This window comes from Entelurus aequoreus, linkage group LG28, assembly GCF_033978785.1.
Source record: "Entelurus aequoreus isolate RoL-2023_Sb linkage group LG28, RoL_Eaeq_v1.1, whole genome shotgun sequence".
Taxonomy (NCBI): domain Eukaryota; kingdom Metazoa; phylum Chordata; class Actinopteri; order Syngnathiformes; family Syngnathidae; genus Entelurus; species Entelurus aequoreus.
In genome coordinates, this window is record NC_084758.1 from 12,845,555 (window position 1) to 12,867,094 (window position 21,540).

At 38.8% G+C, this 21,540-nt stretch overlaps 1 protein-coding gene across 1 annotated transcript in view; it reads right to left on the reverse strand.

The window, feature by feature from the left end:
* Nucleotides 1-2,427: 2,427 nt before the first annotated feature.
* LOC133645223 (BEN domain-containing protein 4-like) overlaps nucleotides 2,428-21,540 on the reverse strand; it is a 41,747-nt gene continuing 22,634 nt past the window's right edge. Inside the window, exons 2-6 of the mRNA XM_062040105.1 lie at nucleotides 20,634-21,194; nucleotides 10,697-10,788; nucleotides 10,591-10,617; nucleotides 7,344-7,584; nucleotides 2,428-3,534 (exon numbers count right to left, since the gene is read on the reverse strand). Of these exons, the coding sequence (XP_061896089.1) occupies nucleotides 3,314-3,534; nucleotides 7,344-7,584; nucleotides 10,591-10,617; nucleotides 10,697-10,788; nucleotides 20,634-21,194 (1,142 nt within the window). The 3' untranslated portion in view covers nucleotides 2,428-3,313. The remainder of the gene's footprint in view (nucleotides 3,535-7,343; nucleotides 7,585-10,590; nucleotides 10,618-10,696; nucleotides 10,789-20,633; nucleotides 21,195-21,540) is intronic.

The following is a 21,540-nucleotide window of genomic DNA, read 5'->3' on the forward strand; positions in this document are numbered from 1 at the left end:
TTGGAAACTGTGGCCGTTGTGGAAAACAACCATCCGGATTGTTATAGGCGCAAAGTTGAAAAGCCAGCATCTGTGATGGTATGGGGGTGTATTAGTGCCCAAGGCATGGGTAACTTACACATCTGTGAAGGCACCATTAATGCTGAAAGGTACATACAGGTTTTGGAGCAACATATGTGGCCATTCAAGGAACGATATCATGGACGCCCCTGCTTATTTCAGCAAGACAATGCCAAGCCACGTGTTACAACAACGTGGCTTCATAGTAAAAGAGTGCGGGTACTAGACTGGCCTGCCTGTAGTTTAGACCTGTCTCCCATTGAAAATGTGTGGTGCATTATGAAGCCTAAAATACCACAACGGAGACCCCCGGACTGTTGAACAACTTAAGCTGTACATCAAGCAAGAATGGGAAAGAATTCCACCTGAAAAGCTTCAAAAATGTGTCTCCTCGGTTCTCAAACGTTTACTGAGTGTTGTTAAAAGGAAAGGCCATGTAACACAGTGGTAAAAATGCCCCTGTGCCAACTTTTTTGCAATGTGTTGCTGCCATTAAATTCTAAGTTAATGATTATTTGCACAAAAAAAAAAAAGTTTCTCAGTTCTAACGTTAAGTATCTTGTCTTTGCAGTCTATTCAATTGAATATAAGTTGAAAAGGATTTGCAAATCATTGTATTCTGTTTTTATCTACGAATTAAACAATGTGCCAACATCACTGGTTTTGGGTTTTGTAGTAGGAGGAAAGTGCACATCAAGATGCTGTGCTGTGCTACAGTTGTGATTACCTACATAGAATAATGCTGATTAGGTCGAATTTAAGGCATTGTTGAACGGCGGCAGCCCGATAGGGGGGAAAAAAAGAATGAAATACCTAAAACAAATCTAGGAGACATCGTTGACCTTCTGCAGGATGTCAAAAAGCTTTGGTTGAAACTGCACCAGACAGCACAGCAGCCAGCTCGTCACTCTTTGGAGCCAAAGTGGGCCAAAGAGGACGCGTCACCTGACAAAAAACCGGACATGTGGGTTATGCAAAAGTGCACAGGTGACCAAAACATACCGTATTTTTTGGAGTATAAGTCGCACTGGCCGAAAATGCATAATAAAGAAGGAAAAAAAACATATATAAGTCGCACTGGAGTATAAGTTGCATTTTTTGGGGGAAATGTATTTGATAAAACCCAACACCAAGAATAGACATTTGAAAGACAATTTAAAATAAATAAAGAATAGTGAACAACAGGCTGAATAAGTGTACGTTATATGAGGCATAAATAACCAACTGAGAACGTGCCTGGTATGTTAACGTAACATATTATGGTAAGAGTCATTCAAATAACTATAACATATAGAACATGCTATACGTTTACCAAACAATCTGTCACTCCTAATCGCTAAATCCCATGAAATCTTATACATCTAGTCCAGGGGTCACCAACCTTTTTGAAACCAAGAGCTACTTCTTGGGTACTGATTAATGCGATAATACCAGTTTGATACACACTTAAATAAATTGCCAGAAATAGCCAATTTGCTCAATTTACCTTTGACTCTATGTTATTATTAATAATTAATGATATTTACACTTAATTGAACGGTTTAAAAGAGGAGAAAACACGAAAAAAATGACAATTCAATTTTGAAACATAGTTTGTCTTCAATTTCGACAAAAATTCAAAATTCAACCGAAAAAAAGAAGAGAAAAACTTTTAAAAAATAAATTATGGAACACCATTAGTAATTTTTCCGGATTAAGATTAATTTTAGAATTTTGATGACATGTTTTAAATAGGTTAAAATCCAATCTGCACTTTGTTAGAATATATAACAAATTGGACCAAGCTATATTTCTAACAAAGACAAATCATTATTTCTTCTAGATTTTCCAGAACAAAAATTTTAAAATAAATTCAAAAGACTTTGAAATAAGATTTAAATTTGATTCTACAGATTTTCTAGATTTGCCAGAATAATTTTTTTGAATTTTAATCATAATAAGTTTGAAGAAATATTTCACAAATATTCTTCGTCGAAAAAACAGAAGCTAAAATGAAGAATTAAATTAAAATGTATTTATTATCCTTTCCAATAAAAAAAAAAATAAAATTTACTTGAACATTGATTTAAATTGTCAGGAAAAAAGAGGAAGGAATTTAAAAGGTAAAAAGGTATGTGTGTTTAAAAATCCTAAAATAATTTTTAAGGTTGTATTTTTTCTCTAAAATTGTCTTTCTGAAAGTTATAAGAAGCAAAGTAAAAAAAAGTATGAATTTATTTAAACAAGTGAAGACCAAGTCTTTAAAATATTTTGTTGGATTTTCAAATTCTATTTGAGTTTTGTCTCTCTTAGAATTAAAAATGTCGGGCAAAGCGAGACCAGCTTGCTAGTAAATAAATACAAATGTAAAAATAGAGGCAGCTCACTGGTAAGTGCTGCTATTTGAGCTATTTTTAGAACAGGCCGGCGGGCGACTCATCTGGTCCCTACGGGCTACCTGGTGCCCGCGGGCACCGCGTTGGTGACCCCTGGTCTAGTCTCTTACGTGAATGAGCTAAATAATATTATTTGATATTTTACGGTAATGTGTTAATAATTTCACACATAAGTCGCTCCTGAGTATAAGTCGCACCCCCCGGCCAAACTATGAAAAAAAACTGCGACTTATAGTCCGAAAAATACGGTACTTCTCATTTAAAAAGGTGCTTGTTGGAGAAAAAACCCAAAATGTGTAATGGAAAGGCTTGATGAAGCACAAATGTGTAAAATAGTCCCAAATGAAGTAAAACAACGGAAGACTTAAACGTGGCGCTAAATCCCTTTAAGAGTCTAACCTGGTTTTGAAGATTTTTTTCCCAGTGATTTGCAGCTACAAAATTGACAAAACGAGGCTGATAGATAACCTCAGTTGGAATGTTGGACCTCTGTGTCCACTGCTCGTGACCCCGCCTTGCAATTCTGCAAAGAAAACCCCAGAGAATTGTTGGAAAGAGCATTGGAAAAAGCACTGGAAAAAGGTCGCCCAGCCTTGGTGTAAGTGGAGCAGATATGCGGTTTTTACCAGTCATACCAAAGACTATAAAAACGGGACCCATTACCTCCCTGCTTGGCACTCAGCATCAAGGGTTGGAATTGGGGGTTAAATCACCCAAAAATGATTCCCGGGCGCGGCCACCGCTGCTGCTCACTGCTCCCCTCACCTCCCAGGGGGCGGAACAAGGGGATGGGTCAAATGCGGAGGGTAATTTCACCACACCTAGTGTGTGTGTGTGTGACTATCAGTGGTACTTTAACTTGAACTTTACAGAAGACTTCAGTCCAGCTGGCCGTTGTGACAGCCTTTTAAATACAGCTCGTCCTGCGACAGCTGTCCGTCAAAGCTGTCCATGTAGATGCCGCCGCCGCCGCCCAGGAAGGTGCCCACGGCGCGGCCCTGCCGAGCGTGTCCGACGGCGTCGCTGAAAACCTTGTTGATCTGCTCCTCCGAGGGCATCCACCAGTCTGGGTTGGAGGCACAGTGCATCCGGATGAACTCTGGCGGGGAAACATAAGTGAAGTGAAGTGAATCATATTTATATAGCGCTTTTCTCTAGTGACTCAAAGCGCTTTTACATAGTGAAACCCAATATCTAAGTTACATTTAAACCAGTGTGGGTGGCACTGGGAGCAGGTGGGTAAAGTGTCTTGCCCAAGGACACAACGGCAGTGACTAGGATGGCGGAAGCGGGGATTGAACCTCTACCAACCGAGCTATGCCGCCCTTGTCTCGGAGTGATCTGAAGTTGACACATGAACCACACGCTCCATCAAGAAAATCGAACCCTTTTGCAATGCATGGCTCTCAATGTGTGGCCTGCAGGTCGGAATCCCAATGAAAGGCTTCTTGACGCAGTGAAACCATGCAGTTTTACAGAAAGTGATCTTATTATTGGAGGATATGCAAGAAGACTGGCGGACTAGGTTGATGATCAGGAAGACCAGATTGGTCACTTCTATTGTGGTTTTTTATTAAAATATTTAGAGATGTCCGATATGCTTTAAAATGTAATATCGGAAATTATCGGTATCGTTTTTTTTATTATTGGTATCATTTTTTTAAAAATGTTTTTAAATCAACATAAAAAACACAAGATACACTTACAATTAGTACACCAACCCAAAAAACCTCCCTCCCCCATTTACACTCATTCACACATTATGTTATTACTATTCTGGTTCCTACATTATATATCAATATATATCAATACAGTCTGCAAGGGATACAGTCCGTAAGCACACCTGATTGTGCGTGCTGCTGGTCCACTAATAGTACTAACCTTTAACAGTTAATTTTACTCATTTTCATTCATTACTAGTTTCTATGTAACTGTTTTTATATTGTTTTACTTTCTTTTTTATTCAAAAAAATGTTTTTAATTTATTTATCTTATTTTATTTTATAAATTTTTTTAAAAAGGACCTTATTTTCCCCATACCTGGTTGTCCAAATTAGGCATAATAATGTGTTAATTCCACGACTGTATATATCGGTATCGGTTGATATCTGTATCGGTAATTAAGAGTTGGACAATATCGGAATATCGGATATCGGCAAAAAGCCATTATCGGACATACCTAAAAATATTACTTGTAGTTGTAATTAGAGATGTCCGATAATGGCTTTTTTGCCGACATCCGATATTGTCCAACTCTTAATTACCGATTCCGATGTCAACAGATACCGATATATACAGTCGTGGAATTAACACATTATTATGCCTAATTTTGTTGTGATGCCCCGCTGGATGCATTAAACAATGTAACAAGGTTTCCCAAAATAAATCAACTCAAGTTATGGAAAAAAAATGCCAACATGGCACTGCCATATTTATTATTGAAGTCACAAAGTGCATTATGTTTTTTTAACATGCCTCAAAACAGCAGCTTGGAATTTGGGACATGCTCTCCCTGAGAGAGCACGAGGAGGTTGAGGTGGGCGGGGTTCTGCAAGGGGTTCTGGGTATTTGTTCTGTTGTGTTTATGTTGTGTTACGGTGCGGATGTTCTCCCGAAATGTGTTTGTCATTCTTGTTTGGTGTGGGTTCACAGTGTGGCGCATATTTGTAAACAGTGTTAAAGTTGTTTATACGGTCACCCTCAGTGTGACCTGTATGGCTGTTGACCAAGTATGCCTTGCATTCACTTGTGTGTGTGAAAAGCCGTAGATATTATGTGATTGGGCCAGCATGAAAAGGCAGTGCCTTTAAGGTTTAGTGACGCTCTGTACTTCTCCCTACGTCCGTGTACACAGCGGTGTTTTAAAAAGTCATACATTTTACTTTTTGAAACCGATACCGATAATTTCCGATATTACCTTTTAAAGCATTTATCGGCCGATAATATCGGCAGCCCGATATTATCGGACATCTCTACTCGCGACTCTTATTTGTAATTATTTTTAATCTTTTAAAAAAAATCCCCAAATCTGTCCAAACTTGTTAAACAAAACCATCCATTCATCCATTTTCTACCACTTGTCCCTGTCAGGGTCACGGGGTTGCTGGAGCCTATCCCACCTGCATTCGGGCGCAAGGCGGGGTACAGCCTGGACAAGTCGCCACCTCATCACATATTATATTACACATTTTTGCTCATTGTTATTACTTTTATACTGTTTATTCTTTGATTTTATTGCAACAATATGCCACGGGCCCACAAAACTTGAGCTGTGGGCCGCAAACGGCCCCATGGCCACGATTTGGACGCCTCTGCGCACAAGGTAAAAACCTCGCCGCTGTATAGGAATGAGAAAAATTATAAAAAGCAATGTGTTTGGGAAATAACATTTTTTGGGGGGATGTAATCATGGTTAGCTGACTGCAGGGGTGGGGGGTGTGCTCATCCAATACGGTCGATTTTCGAATGACTCGCGACTCTTATTTGTAACAATTCTTAATCGATTAAAAAAAAAATCACAAAATCTGTCCTGTCCAGCCACTTTATTAAATGTTTAGGTAAAACTTTATTAAACAAAACCATCCATCCATCCATTTACTACCGCTTGTCCCTGTCGGGGGTACTGGAGCCTATCCCAGCTGCATTCGGTACACCCTGGACAATTCACCACCACATCACATATTATATTACACATTTTTTGCTAATTTTTATGACATTTATACTGTTGTCCAATAGGGTCGATTTTCGAATGAATCGTGATTCTTATTTGTAACGATTCTTAATCAATTTTAAAAAATCCAAAAATCGATTTAAACATTTTTTTTTATCCCAAAATCTGTCCTGTCCAGCCACTTTATTAAATGTTTAGGTGTTATTAAACAAAACCAATTTTCTTTCAAGTAATATGGAAATGTATCAGAGCTGTTAATCTATTTTATGGAGGAATGTAGTTCATCATGGAAGTAGTGTCACGGCCCAGGGGGCATTCATTTGCGCTGGGCGCACCTCCAAGAGCGTTCCTACGCGCGCCACTCCGGCTGCAGCAGACCGCTGCTTTCCATCAGCAATCCACACACCTGTCGCTGACGAGCTTCCGGGGCTTCTTAAGCCAGTGCAAACCTGCGTTCCGGGCCAGAACGTAGCGACCTGTTCAGTACAGTAAGCCGACTCGTCTAGCTCTATACACCCTCTCTCTGTGTTTTCTCCCCCTTCGTGTTCATTCGTCTCGTGTCCCCTTGTCGCCTTCCAGCGGCATTCCTTCGTTCCCGCGTTACGAGCTGTGTGTCTCGTCTCCCCGTATTCCCTCTGGTTCGCTGCCTCTTGGATCTCGACAGACTTCTGACGCCTCGCTATTGCCCCCGACTTCCTGCCTGTCCCTGGACCTTCGAGCCTGCCTTGCCCCTCTTGGAATTCCTGCTCTCGCTCAACACTCCTGGTATTACCCCTCAGTTAATCGCTACACATAGTCGCACCAAACACATTTTGGATTAGTTTACAAACTTCATTTCTTATTATATATATATATATATATATATATATATATATATATATATATATATATATATATATATATATATATATATATATATATTAATAAATAAAGAGCTAAACAACATCCCTCCTGTCTTTGCCGTCTTCTTCCCCTGTACCGTAACAAGTAAAACCCATTGTTATTAAAAAAGTATTGATTTCGAATCGAGCATAGTTTTGAATGGAGAATCGTTTGGATTGAGAATCGTTACCCTCAAGAATCGAATCGAACCTTGTGGTGCCCAAAGATTCACAGCCCTATAATCCAATACCCAGTCAAGACCGAGCTCGCACGATCTCGCGATCGGAAATGATGGAACGGTTTTGAAAAATGCTCAGACCTGGGATGTCTCGGCAAACAGAAGAGCCCACGGGTACCTCTGAGGCAGCTGACTTTGACGGGGTTGAGCGGCCGCCTCTCCTGGCCCGACTCCCTCAGGTGGACCGAGCGCTTCCTCTTGCCCAGGCCGCAGGAGAACTTGAGCTCGTCGGTGGTGAAGACGAAGCGGATCAAGTAGCGCAGCAGCCGCCTGCCGTCCTTCTTGGAAGAGTTGACGGCCTCGTCCCACTGCTTGCTGCTGATGAAGAGCGGGTAGTTCTCCAGCAGCTGCTTGCTTCCCTGCAGGGAGGAGGCATCTGTAAGGTTTTGCTGCACAGGTGACCATATCATCCATGGACCACACTTACCGTCTCAATAAGATTGTGCTTTTAATGCAAGCAACAACTTGCATCAGGGTTATAGATAGTACTTTATTCAGGAGAGTTCCCTCAGGAAAATTAAAAAATGGATGAATTAGGGAAAAGTACCAGGCCGAGTGTAGCTCTAGTGCAGGCCTGGGCAATTATTTTGACTCGGGGGGCCAAATTTAGAGAAAAAAAATGTGTCCGGGGGCCGGTATACCTATTTTTAGGAACACTAATACAAAACCTCACAATAATGTCTGATTGAATGCTAAAAACGTTATGACAAACCGCCTTAAAAAACGTAATGGAATTTTAAATTTTTCCATGAATGATAAAACACTGAATATTGACAACATATGAACGTCACACCCCCTTTCCATCGACATATTTTACAATCAAGTATTTCCTGAGTTCATAAACAATTACAAAAATGACAAAAACAATTTTTGATAGTAAAAAAATATTAAGAGCTTGAGCTTGCGGTTAGCTTATCCTCCTCCTATTTTCCGCCATGGAGGTGAGTCGCTACGTTAGTCGCTACATCGCTGTCAAATTTGCAGACACAGCTAGAATGTGTCAATAACATTCATTTTTAATATTAAAAACTCTATTGTCAGCCAAATGTATATCATTTATATTGCGCAACCTAGTTTTGTCCCGATACTAATATTTTGGTACCGGTACCAAAATTATTTCAATACTTTTTGGTACTTTGATACTTTTCTAAATAAAGGGGACCACAAAAAATGGCATTATTGGCTTTATTTGAACAAAAAATCTTAGGGTACATTAAACATATGTTTCTTATTGCAAGTTTGTCCTTAAATAAAATAGTGAACTTACAAGACAACTTGTCTTTTAGTAGTAAGTAAGCAAACAAAGGCTCCTAATTTAGCTGCTGACATATGCAGTAACATATTGTGTCATTTTCCATTCTATTATTTTGTTAACATTAAGGACAAGCGGTAGAAAATTAATTATTAATCTACTTGTGGGGGGGGTGGCGGACCGGTACTTTTCAGAGGTGGTATAATACCGAATATGATTCATTAGTATCGCGGTACTATACTAATACCGGTATACCGTACAACCCTAGAAGGATCCCTATTTATTGTCTGGCTGATACCTGGTCTACCATGGAAGACATGAAGCGATACCAATGTAACTTTATGGATTAGATACTGGACTTGTTTTCACTCGTCTTCATCTAAGGCAGTGGTTCTCAACCTTTTTTCAGTGATGTACCCCCTGTGAACATTTTTTAAATTCAAGTACCCCCTAATTCAGGGGTGTCCAAACTTTTTCCACTGAGGGCCGCACACGGAACAATTTAAGCATACCGGGGGCCATTTTGATATTTTTCGTTTTCAAACCATAACAAAATATATAGATTTTTTTTTTTTAACCTTTAGGGCTCCCGGGGACCAATCAAGGGTCAAGGGTCTCAGTCATTAAAATGTTAAAAATAAGTCAAATTATTATAACATTTTTTTATAGTATATCTCTATAACAACTTCAGGTTGATATCAAGTAAAAAAACAACAGTTTGTATGCCTTTTCTGTCAAAGACAACTTTGTTTTTTATAGTAAAACTGAAATATGCAGTATTTAGTAATTAGAGCCCTAAAAGATCAATAATGCAGGACACCATTGATTTTAATTCTTTAATATTTTTGAGTAATCACAGTGAAAAGTTAAATAAAATCCCACTAAATATATTTGGGAACCAAAAGGTCTCCCACTCATAAAGTGATATTTTTATTAGTTTTTTTTTTTACTTTTCACACTTAAATTACGAGATCAACTTCATATATATCTGTTGATTTTACGTTTGAGCTATTATTTTGTTTGTTTTATGCTCTTTTGTCATATAAAACGTTGATGTTTTTATATGGCAACCACACAATATACGCAATATTTTTTCCACATAAAACATTTTAAAGTGAAATTTTTTAAGTAATAATTCATTGTAACATAGATTATTTGCCTTTTTTTTTTTTTTTTTTCTCGAGCAATTGCAAAAAAAAATAAAAATAAACAAAGACAAAAGAAAAAAAAACAGCCTGCATGGCAGCTTTGTGTCAACATTGCAATTTTTTCTCGTTAGATTTCACCTCATTCCACTGTTTTAAAAATTTTTTTAATTTAATTTTTGCAATACTATCAATTTTGCCATTTTTGCAGAATGTGTGGGGGGCCGGTAAACGATTAGCTGCGGGCCGCAAATGGAATATTCTACCACAAGCCAGTTATCCCTGTGGTAACTTTTCTGACACCTGACGCACTTTGGACACCTCTGCCCTAATCAGAGCAAAGTATTTTTGGTTGAAAAAAAAGAGATAAAGAAGTCAAATACAGCACTATGTCATCAGTTTCTGATTTATTAAATTGTATAACAGTGCAAAATATTGCTCATTTGTTGTGGTCTTTCTTAAACTATTTGGAAAAAAAGATATAAAAATAACTAAAAACTTGTTGAAAAATAAACAAGTGATTCAATTATAAATAAAGATTTCTACACATAGAAGTAATCATCAACTTAAAGTGCCCTCTTTGGGGATTGTAATAGAGATCCATCTGGATTCATGAACTTAATTCGAAACATTTCTTCACAAAAAAATAAATCTTTAACATCAATATTTATGGAACATGTCCACAAAAAATCTAGTTGTCAACACTGAATATTGCATTGTTGCATTGTAATGAATGGAATAGCCTACTTGATTTGATGTTCAGTTCATGAACTTACATTCATATTTTGTTGAAGTATTATTCAATAAATATATATATATATAAAGGATTTTTGAATTGTTGCTATTTTTAGAATATTTAAAACAAATCTCACGTACCCCTTGGCATACCTTCAAGTACCCCCAGGGGTACGCGTACCCCCATTTGAGAACCACTGATCTAAGGATTACATTGGAGTAGAACCACCAACCTCAAACACTGTCTGCTGTTCTTCTTCCTGCAAAGTCAGATTGAGGGATTTATTTTCAAAAGGACAACATGTGCACTATGTTTTCAGGCTTTCCAACTGTTCCTACCTCTGTGAGCGCCTCCTCTGGTATCGGCGGCACGAGCTGGTTGTGAAAGTCCAGAACATTCTTGAAGTAGTCGAGGACGTCTTGACACGGAACTGTGTCCAAATGGAAGTCGGTGAGAGAAGAAACAATAACGTACAGCATAGGCGCCGATCTACATTTCTGCCAGTGGGTGCTCGGTGTACCAGTGCCAGTACCAAAAGTATTTAGGTACTTTTCAGTACTTTTCTAAATAAAGGGGACCACAAAAAATTTCATTATTGGCTTTATTTTAACAATAAAATCTTAGGGTACATTAAACATATGTTTCTTATTGCAATTTAGTCCTTAAATAAAATAGTGAACATACAAGACAACTTGTCTTTTAGTAGTAAGTAAACAAACAAAGACTCCTAATTAGTTTGCTGACATATGCAGTAACATATTGTGTCATTTATCTACCTATTATTTAGTCAAAAAATTTAAGGACAAGCAGTAGAAAATGAATTATTAATCTACTTGTTCTTTTACTGTTAATATTTGCTTACTTTCTCTTTTAACATGTTCTATCTACACTTCTGTTAAAATGTAATGATCACTTATTCTTCTGTTGTTTGGTACTTTACAATAGTTTTGGATGATACCACACATTTAGGTATCAATCCGATACCAAGTAGTTACAGGATCGTACATTGGTCATATTCAAAGTCCTCATGTGTCCAGGGACATATTTCCTGAATTTATAAACATAGTATAAAAAACATAAAAACGAAAGATTTTGTGATGTTAAAAAGTATCGATGTAATCATAGTAGTATCGACTAGATCTATCTGTCCTGGGCATGACGTTAAAGTGCATCCGGCAGTGGAGGCTCCTCTATGGGGTCTTGGAGCACTAGGAGGGTAACCCCTTTACTACTGTTACCCCAGGTGGCCTTTGGCAAAGGCCTAGTACCTGACTGCCCCCTAGCCAGGGATACGGTGAAGACCTCACCGGCGGAGCAGGCGGAAGACGGTAGATTTAAGAACTACCACAACGGCTGCGATGGCGGAAGAAGGCTGCAGCAGTCGTCTTGGACTCCATGCCACTGGACCCTGACCCGGATCTGTCAAGGATCGTGTGGTGACTGTCTGTGCACCAGTCTCCCCACGTTAAACTAAGTCACGCACAGGCATCCTCCATAAAGGGATACACCCCTACTAGGAGGATCGTCATACTTGTTCGAGTGACCGCCGATCAGGGCCGGCCCGTGGCATAGGCCGTATAGGCAAATGCTAAGGGCGCCGTCCATCAGGGGGCGCCACGCCAGTGCCACAAATGTTGGAGAAAAAAAAGAAAAGAAAAAAAAGTCGGTACTATTATTTCTAAATACAAAAAATAATCCCACGTTAATTAAAATGCAAAGTAAAGCCTATTTAATAGAAATATTATTTGTTACAACACTACGCCCCCCCCCCCCTTCCCTTCCCGTATCATGACAAAAAATCAACACAGGATGTCAAAACGGCCAAAACTGTCAGGTGCCCAGGGAAGAAAAAAGAGAAAAGAAGAGGAGAAACGAGAAAAAGACAGAGGTAGCAGGTAGGTAACGTTAGCCTACATGAAATTATTTGTCTGTTACAGAATGTGATAGTAACCTGGCTTTTTAGCATTAAGCTAATGTTACATGATTCGGCAATTGCTAATCAATAAATAGCCAGTTCTGTTTTAACGTCGGGTTAATATTGTGGAGGGGGCTAAATTGTTATGGAAAATAATAATGCCGATGTGGGGGGGCGCCACCTAAAATCTTGCCTAGGGCGCCAGATTGGTTAGGGCCAGGCCTGCCGCCGATGATCGACTAGATACGCTATTGTCCGTGGTATCATTACAATGGATTTTAGGTGTAGATTCGCCAATGGCGTTTGTTTATATTGTAGCGTCCCGGAAGAGTTGGTGCTGCAGGGAATTCTGGGAATTTGTTCTGTAGTGTTTATGTTGTGTTGCGGTGCAAATATTCTTCCAAAACGTGTTTGTCATTGTTGTTTAGTGTGGTTTCACTTAGAGATGTCTGATAATATCGGCCTGACGATATTATCGGCCTTTAAATGCTTTAAAATGTAATATCGGAAAATATCGGTATCGTTTTTTTTTATTATCGGTATAGTTTTTTTATTAAATCAACATAAAAACACAAGATACACTTACAATTAGTACACCAACCCAAAAAACCTCCCTCCCACATTCACACTCATTCACACAAAAGGGTTGTTTCTTTCTGTTATTAATATTCTGGTTCCTACATTATATATCAATATATATCAATACAGTCTGCAAGGGATACAGTCCGTAAGCACACATGATTGTGGGTGCTGCTGGTCCACTAATAGTACTAACCTTTAACAGTTAATTTTACTCATATTCATTCATTACTAGTTTCTATGTAACTGTTTTTATATTGTTTTACTTTCTTTTTTATTCAAGAAAATGTTTTTAATTTATTTATCTTATTTTATTTTATTAATAAAAAAAAAAGGACCTTATCTTCACCATACCTGGTTGTTCAAATTAGGCATAATAATGTGCTAATTCCACGACTGTATATATCGGTATGGGTTGATATCGGTATCGGTAATTAAAGAGAGGACAATATCGGAATATCGGATATTGGCAAAAAGCCGTTATCGGACATCCCTAGTTTCACTATATGGCACATGTTTATGGCAGTGTTGGCATTGTTCATACTGCCACCCTTAATGTGACATGTATGGCTGTTGAGTAAGTATGCCCTTCATTCGCACTGTTTTAGTATGTCGAAAGTCAAGATTATTGTGTCATTAGACCATAATCGGGCGCAATGAAGTCTTGGTTAGACTTTGTTATTTATAGACTATATGGATTGTGACTTATATATTATGTAAAACGGACCCAACTCGCCACAAAATTAACAACAAGGTTGATTATTCAAAAATTATTTTAAAGATTGAAAGTTGCCATCAATCCCTCGCGGGTACTCGGGCCCCTGGGTGCTTGACAAATTCCAAAAATTCCCAGATTTCCCAGAATTCCAGGTTTTCCAGGACATTTTTCCCATTCAAAATTAATTGGCCATTTTTTAAACATCCACCATTTCCAAAATGTTTAACCAATTCAAACCATTCCACCTTCAACATATTCCACCATTCTGGAAATTTAAACTTCCCTTTTTCCAAGTAAAAAAAAAATTCCAGGATTTTCCACAATTCCTGGTTTTCCAAAGCCCTATTTCCACCCTTTTTCTGGCGACTACTCCTTCCACATTTTTCAACGCAATTCAACCGTTCCAACTTCAAACTGTTCAGCCTATTCGGTAATCGCAGGCTTTTTTTTTTTTGACAAATTCCAAAAATTCCCAGATTTCCCAGAATTCCGGGACATTTTTCCCATTCAAAATGAATTGGCCATTTTCAAACTTGCACCATTTCGACATTTTTCAACCATTCCACATTCAACACATTCCACCGTCCTGGAAATTTAAACTGCCTTTTTTCCAAGTTAAAAAAAATTCCAGGATTTTCCAGAATTCCTGCTTTTCCAAAGCCCTATTTCCACCCTTTTTTCTCTCCGACTACTCCTTCCACATCTTTCAACGCATTTCAACCGTTCCAACTTCAAACTGTTCAGCCTATTCGGGAATCTCAGGCTTTTTTTTTGACAAATTCCAAAAATTCCCAGATTTCCGGGACATTTTTCCCATTCAAAATGAATTGGCCATTTTCAAACATGCACCATTTCCACATATTTCAACCTATTCAAACCATTCCACCATCCTGGAATTTCAAACTGCCTTTTTTCCAAATTCAAAAAATTTCCAGGATTTTCCCAAATTCCTGCTTTTCCAAAGCCCTATTTCCACCCTTTTTTCTCTGTGACTACTCCTTCCACATCTTTCAACGCATTTCAACCATTCCAAATTCAAATTGTTCAGCCTATTCGGGAATCTCAGGCTTTTTTTTTTTTTTTTTGACAAATTCCAAAAATTTCCCAGATTTCCAGGACATTTTTCCCATTCAAAATGAATTGGCCATTTTTTCAAATTTCCACCATTTCCAAATTTTTCAACCTATTCAAACCATTCCACCTTCAACACATTCCACCATTCTGGAAATTTAAACTTCCCCTTTTCCAAGTTAAAAAAAAATCCAGGATTTTCCAGAATTCCTGCTTTTCCAAAGCCCTATTTCCACCTTTTTTTCTGGCGACTACTCCTTCCACATTTTTCAACGCATTTCAACCGTTCCAACTTCAAACTGTTCAGCCTATTCGGGAATCTCAGGCTTTTTTTTTTTTTGACAAATTCCAAAAAATTCCCAGATTTCCAGGACATTTTTCCCATTCAAAATGAATTGGCCATTTTTCAAATTTCCACCATTTCCAAATTTTTCAACCGATTCAAACCATTCCACCTTCAACACATTCCACCATTCTGGACATTTAAACTTCCCCTTTTCCAAGTAAAAAAAAAATTCCAGGATTTTCCAGAATTCCTGCTTTTCCAAAGCCCTATTTCCACCCTTTTTTCTCTGCGACTACTCCTTCCACATCTTTCAACGCATTTCAACCGTTCCAACTTCAAATTGTTCAGCCTATTCAGGAATCGCAGGCTTTTTTTTTTTTTGACAAATTCCAAAAATTTCCCAGATTTCCAGGACATTTTTCCCATTCAAAATGAATTGGCCATTTTCAAACATGCACCATTTCCACATTTTTCAACCTATTCAAACCATTCCACCTTCAACACATTCCACCATCCTGGAAATTTAAACTGCCTTTCTTCCAAATTCAAAAAAATTCCATGATTTTCCAGAATTCCTGCTTTTCCAAAGCCCTATTTCCACCCTTTTTTCTCTGCGACTACTCCTTCCACATCTTTCAACGTATTTCAACCGTTCCAACTTCAAATTGTTCAGCCTATTCGGGAATCCCAGGCTTTTTTTTTTTTTTTTGACAAATTCCAAAAATTTCCCAGATTTCCAGGACATTTTTCCCATTCAAAATGAATTGGCCATTTTTCAAATTTCCACCATTTCCAAATGTTTCAACCGATTCAAATCATTCCACCTTCAACACATTCCACCATTCTGGACATTTAAACTTCCCCTTTTCCAAGTAAAAAAAAAATTCCAGGATTTTCCAGAATTCCTGCTTTTCCAAAGCCCTATTCCCACCCTTTTTTCTCTGCGACTACTCCTTCCACATCTTTCAACGCATTTCAACCGTTACAACTTCAAACTGTTCAGCCCATTCGGGAATCGCAGGCTTTTTTTTTGACAAATTCCAAAAATTCCCAGATTTCCCAGAATTCCGGGACATTTTTCCCATTCAAAATGAATTGGCCATTTTCAAACATGCACCATTTCCACATTTTTCAACCTATTCAAACCATTCCACCTTCAACACATTCCACCATCCTGGAATTTTAAACTGCCTTTTTTCCAAGTTCAAAAAAATTCCAGGATTTTCCGGAATTCCTGCTTTTCCAAAGCCCTATTTCCACCCTTTTTTCTCTGCGACTACTCCTTCCACATCTTTCAACGCATTTCAACCGTTCCAACTTCAAATTGTTCAGCCCATTCGGGAATCCCAGGCTTTTTTTTTTTTGACAAATTCCAAAAATTTCCCAGATTTCCAGGACATTTTTCCCATTCAAAATGAATTGGCCATTTTTCAAATTTCCACCATTTCCTAATTTTTCAACCTATTCAAACCATTCCACCTTCAACACATTCCACCATTCTGGAAATTTAAACTTCCCCTTTTCCAAGTAAAAAAAAAATCCAGGATTTTCCATAATTCCTGCTTTTCCAAAGCCCTATTTCCAACCTTTTTTCTGGCAACTAGTCCTTCCACATTTTTCAACGCATTTCAACCGTTACAACTTCAAACTGTTCAGCCTATTCGGGAATCGTGGGCTTTTTTTTGGACGAATTCCAAAAATTCCCAGATTTCCAGGACATTTTTCCCATTCAAAATGAATTGGCCATTTTCAAACATGCACCATTTCCACATTTTTCAAACTATTCAAACCATTCCACCTTCAACACATTCCACCATTCTGAAAATTTAAACTTCCCCTTTTCCAAGTAGAAAAAAAATTCCAGGATTTTCCAGAATTCCTGCTTTTCCAAAGCCCTATTCCCACCCTTTTTTCTCTGCGACTACTCCTTCCACGTCTTTCAACGCATTTCAACCGTTCCAAATTCAAATTATTCAGCCTATTCGGGAATCTCAGGCTTTTTTTTTTTTTTTTTTGACAAATTCCAAAAATTTCCCAGATTTCCAGGACATTTTTCCCATTCAAAATGAATTGGCCATTTTTTCAAATTTCCACCATTTCCAAATTTTTCAACCTATTCAAACCATTCCACCTTCAACACATTCCACCATTCTGGAAATTTAAACTTCCCCTTTTCCAAGTTAAAAAAAAATCCAGGATTTTCCAGAATTCCTGCTTTTCCAAAGCCCTATTTCCACCTTTTTTTCTGGCGACTACTCCTTCCACATTTTTCAACGCATTTCAACCGTTCCAACTTCAAACTGTTCAGCCTATTCGGGAATTGCAGGTTGTTTTTTTTTGACAAATTCCAAAAATTCCCAGATTTCCCAGAATTCCGGGACATTTTTCCCATTCAAAATGAATTGGCCATTTTCAAACTTGCACCATTTCCACATTTTTCAACCATTCCACCATCCTGGAAATTTAAACTGCCTTTTTTCCAAGTGAGAAAAAATTCCAGGATTTTCCTGAATTCCTGCTTTTCCAAAGCCCTATTTCCACCCTTTTTTCTCTGCGACTACTCCTTCCACATCTTTCAACCCATTTCAACCGTTCCAACTTCAAATTGTTCAGACTATTCGGGAATCTCAGGCTTTTTTTTTTTTTTTTTTTGACAAATTCCAAAAATTTCCCAGATTTCCAGGACATTTTTCCCATTCAAAATGAATTGCCCATTTTTTCAAATTTCCACCATTTCCAAATTTTTCAGCCGATTCAAACCATTCCACCTTCAACACATTCCACCATTCTAGAAATTTAAACTTCCCCTTTTCCAAGTAAAAAAAATATTCCAGGATTTTCCAGAATTCCTGCTTTTCCAAAGCCCTATTTCCACCCTTTTTTCTCTGCGACTACTCCTTCCACATTTTTCAACGCATTTCAACCGTTACAACTTCAAACTGTTCAGCCTATTCGGGAATCGCAGGCTTTTTTTTTGACAAATTCCAAAAATTCCCAGATTTCCAGGACATTTTTCCCATTCAAAATGAATTGGCCATTTTTTCAAATTTCCACCATTTCCACATTTTTCAACCGATTCAAACCATTCCACCTTCAACACATTCCACCATTCTGGAAATTTAAACTTCCCCTTTTCCAAGTAAAAAAAAAATTCTAGGATTTTCCAGAATTCCTGCTTTTCCAAAGCCCTATTTCCACCCTTTTTTCTGGCAACTACTCCTTCCACATTTTTCAACACATTTCAACCGTTACAACTTCAAACTGTTCAGCCTATTCGGGAATCGTGGGCTTTTTTTTGACAAATTCCAAAAATTCCCAGATTTCCGGGACATTTTTCTCATTCAAAATAAATTGGCCATTTTCAAACATGCACCATTTCCACATTTTTCAACCTATTCAAACCATTCCACCTTCAACACATTCCACCATCCTGGAATTTTAAACTGCCTTTTTTCCAAGTTCAAAAAAATTCCAGGATTTTCCCGAATTCCTGCTTTTCCAAAGCCCTATTTCCACCATTTTTTCTCTGCGACTACTCCTTCCACATCTTTCAACGCATTTCAACCGTTCCAACTTCAAATTGTTCAGCCCATTCGGGAATCACAGGCTTTTTTTTTTTGACAAATTCCAAAAATTTCCCAGATTTCCAGGACATTTTTCCCATTCAAAACGAATTGGCCATTTTTCAAATTTCCACCATTTCCTAATTTTTCAACCTATTTAAACCATTCCACCTTCAACACATTCCACCATTCTGGAAATTTAAACTTCCCCTTTTCCAAGTAAAAAAAAAATCCAGGATTTTCCAGAATTCCTGCTTTTCCAAAGCCCTATTTCCACCCTTTTTTCTCTGCGACTACTCCTTCCACATTTTTCAACGCATTTCAACCGTTCCAACTTCAAATTGTTCAGCCCATTCGGGAATCACAGGCTTTTTTTTTTGACAAATTCCAAAAATTTCCCAGATTTCCAGGACATTTTTCCCATTCAAAATGAATTGGCCATTTTTCTAATTTCCACCATTTCCTAATTTTTCAACCTATTCAAACCATTCCACCTTCAACACATTCCACCATTCTGGACATTTAAACTTCCCCTTTTCCAAGTAAAAAAAAAATTCCAGGATTTTCCAGAATTCCTGCTTTTCCAAAGCCCTATTCCCACCCTTTTTTCTCTGCGACTACTCCTTCAACATCTTTCAACGCATTTCAACCGTTCCAACTTCAAACTGTTCAGCCTTATTCGGGAATCGCTGTTTTTTTTTTTTTGACAAATTCCAAAAATTCCCAGATTTCCAGGACATTTTTCCCATTCAAAATGAATTGGCCATTTTTTCAAATTTCCACCATTTCCAAATGTTTCAAGCGATTCAAACCATTCCACCTTCAACACATTCCACCATTCTGGACATTTAAACTTCCCCTTTTCCAAGTAAAAAATTTTTTCCAGGATTTTCCGGAATTCCTGCTTTTCCAAAGCCCTATTCCCACCCTTTTTTCTCTGCGACTACTCCTTCCACATCTTTCAACGCATTTCAACCGTTCCAACTTCAAACTGTTCAGCCTATTCGGGAATCCCAGGCTTTTTTTTTTTTTTTTGACAAATTCCAAAAATTTCCCAGGTTTCCAGGACATTTTTCCCATTCAAAATGAACTGGCCATTTTTTCAAATTTCCACCATTTCCAAATTTTTCAACCGATTCAAACCATTCCACCTTCAACACATTCCACCATTCTGGAAATTTAAACTTCCCCTTTTCCAAGTAAAAAAAAAATTCCAGGATTTTCCAGAATTCCTGCTTTTCCAAAGCCCTATTTCCACCCTTTTTTCTGGCGACTACTCATTCCACATTTTTCAACACATTTCAACCGTTACGACTTCAAACTGTTCAGCCTATTCGGGAATCGTGGGCTTTTTTTTTGACAAATTCCAAAAATTCCCAGATTTCCGGCACATTTTTCCCATTCAAAATGAATTGGCCATTTTCAAACATGCACCATTTCCACATATTTCAACCTATTCAAACCATTCCACCTTCAACACATTCCACCATCCTGGAATTTTAAACTGCCTTTTTTCCAAATTCAAAAAAATCCCAGGATTTTCCAGAATTCCTGCTTTTCCAAAGCCCTATTTGCACCCTTTTTTCTCTTCCGACTACTCCTTCCACATCTTTCAACGCATTTCAACCGTTCCAACTTCAAATTGTTCAGCCTATTCGGGAATCCCAGGCTTTTTTTTTTTTTTTTTGACAAATTCCAAAAATTTCCCAGATTTCCAGGACATTTTTCCCATTCAAAATGAATTGGCCATTTTTCAAATTTCCACCATTTCCAAATGTTTCAACCGATTCAAACCATTCCACCTTCAACACATTCCACCAGTCTGGACATTTAAACTTCCCCTTTTCCAAGTAAAAAAAAAATTCCAGGATTTTCCAGAATTCCTGCTTTTCCAAAGCCCTATTCCCACACTTTTTTCTCTGCGACTACTCCTTCCACATCTTTCAACGCATTTCAACCGTTCCAACTTCAAACTGTTCAGCCTATTCGGGAATCTCAGGCTTTTTTTTTTTTGTCAAATTCCAAAATTTCCCAGATTTCCGGGACATTTTTTCTACTCATAATGAATTGGCCATTTTTCAAACGGGATCGGTGCCTATGACGTGCAATGAGTGACACGAGGCCATTGATCGGACGGACGCACCTGGGACATTCTCCAGCTTGTTGCGAAGCTCCTCGTTCTCCTGCTGCAGCGACAGCACCTCCTGCTCCAGCTCCAAACAACGTGGGCAGCAGCTCTCCTCCTCCTCCTCGTCCTCCTCGGGCAGCGTGGACGAAGGGTGTCCGTACGAGTCGGAGGGCGTCGGCGAGCCGCCCCACCCGCCCAGGGCGCGTCTGGAGGGAGAGACGGTCTCCGCCGAGTGGCACTGCTGGTCCTCGTCCTGGACCACAACCAGACGGGCTTGCTGTTGCTGCCCCGAGAGCAGATAGTTGTGCAGCGAGTCTGTGAAGATGCTGAGGACGGCGGAGGTCTGTTGGCTTTGCTGGGCCTCGTCTTCTGGCTCGGTGGAGGGAGAGGAGGAGGAGGAGGAGGAGGAGCGCTCCTCAGGCTTGGACTTGCAACGGCGGCCCACGGACACGTCCTCCAGCTTGATGTTGGCCGAAGACGCGGAGGACGGCGAGGGTTGCAGCAGCCGCCCATTGTTGAGGAGGCTGAGGACTCGACTGCATTCCTTGGCGAAGGCGTCCAAGATGAGACGGTTCTCTGCAAGACAGAAACAACAAGCAGGTGTGTTGACTGAAATGCCTCCATTGGGGTTGTATACCCAGTACTTTTTTTGCACTGGTCCCTAATTGGGTCGGTAGAGGACTGTTAAAGGGGAACTGCATTATTTTGGGGAATTTTTGTTTCATCTGACCACAGAACTTTCCTCCAGAAGGTCTTATCTTTGTCCATGTGATGTCAGATGAAACAAAAATTGAGCTGTTTGGCCACAATACCCAGCAATATGTTTGGAGGAGAAAATAAGAGGCCTTTAATCCCATGAACACCATTCCTACCGTCAAGCATGGTGGTGGTAGTATTATGCTCTGTTCCTGTTTTGCTGCCA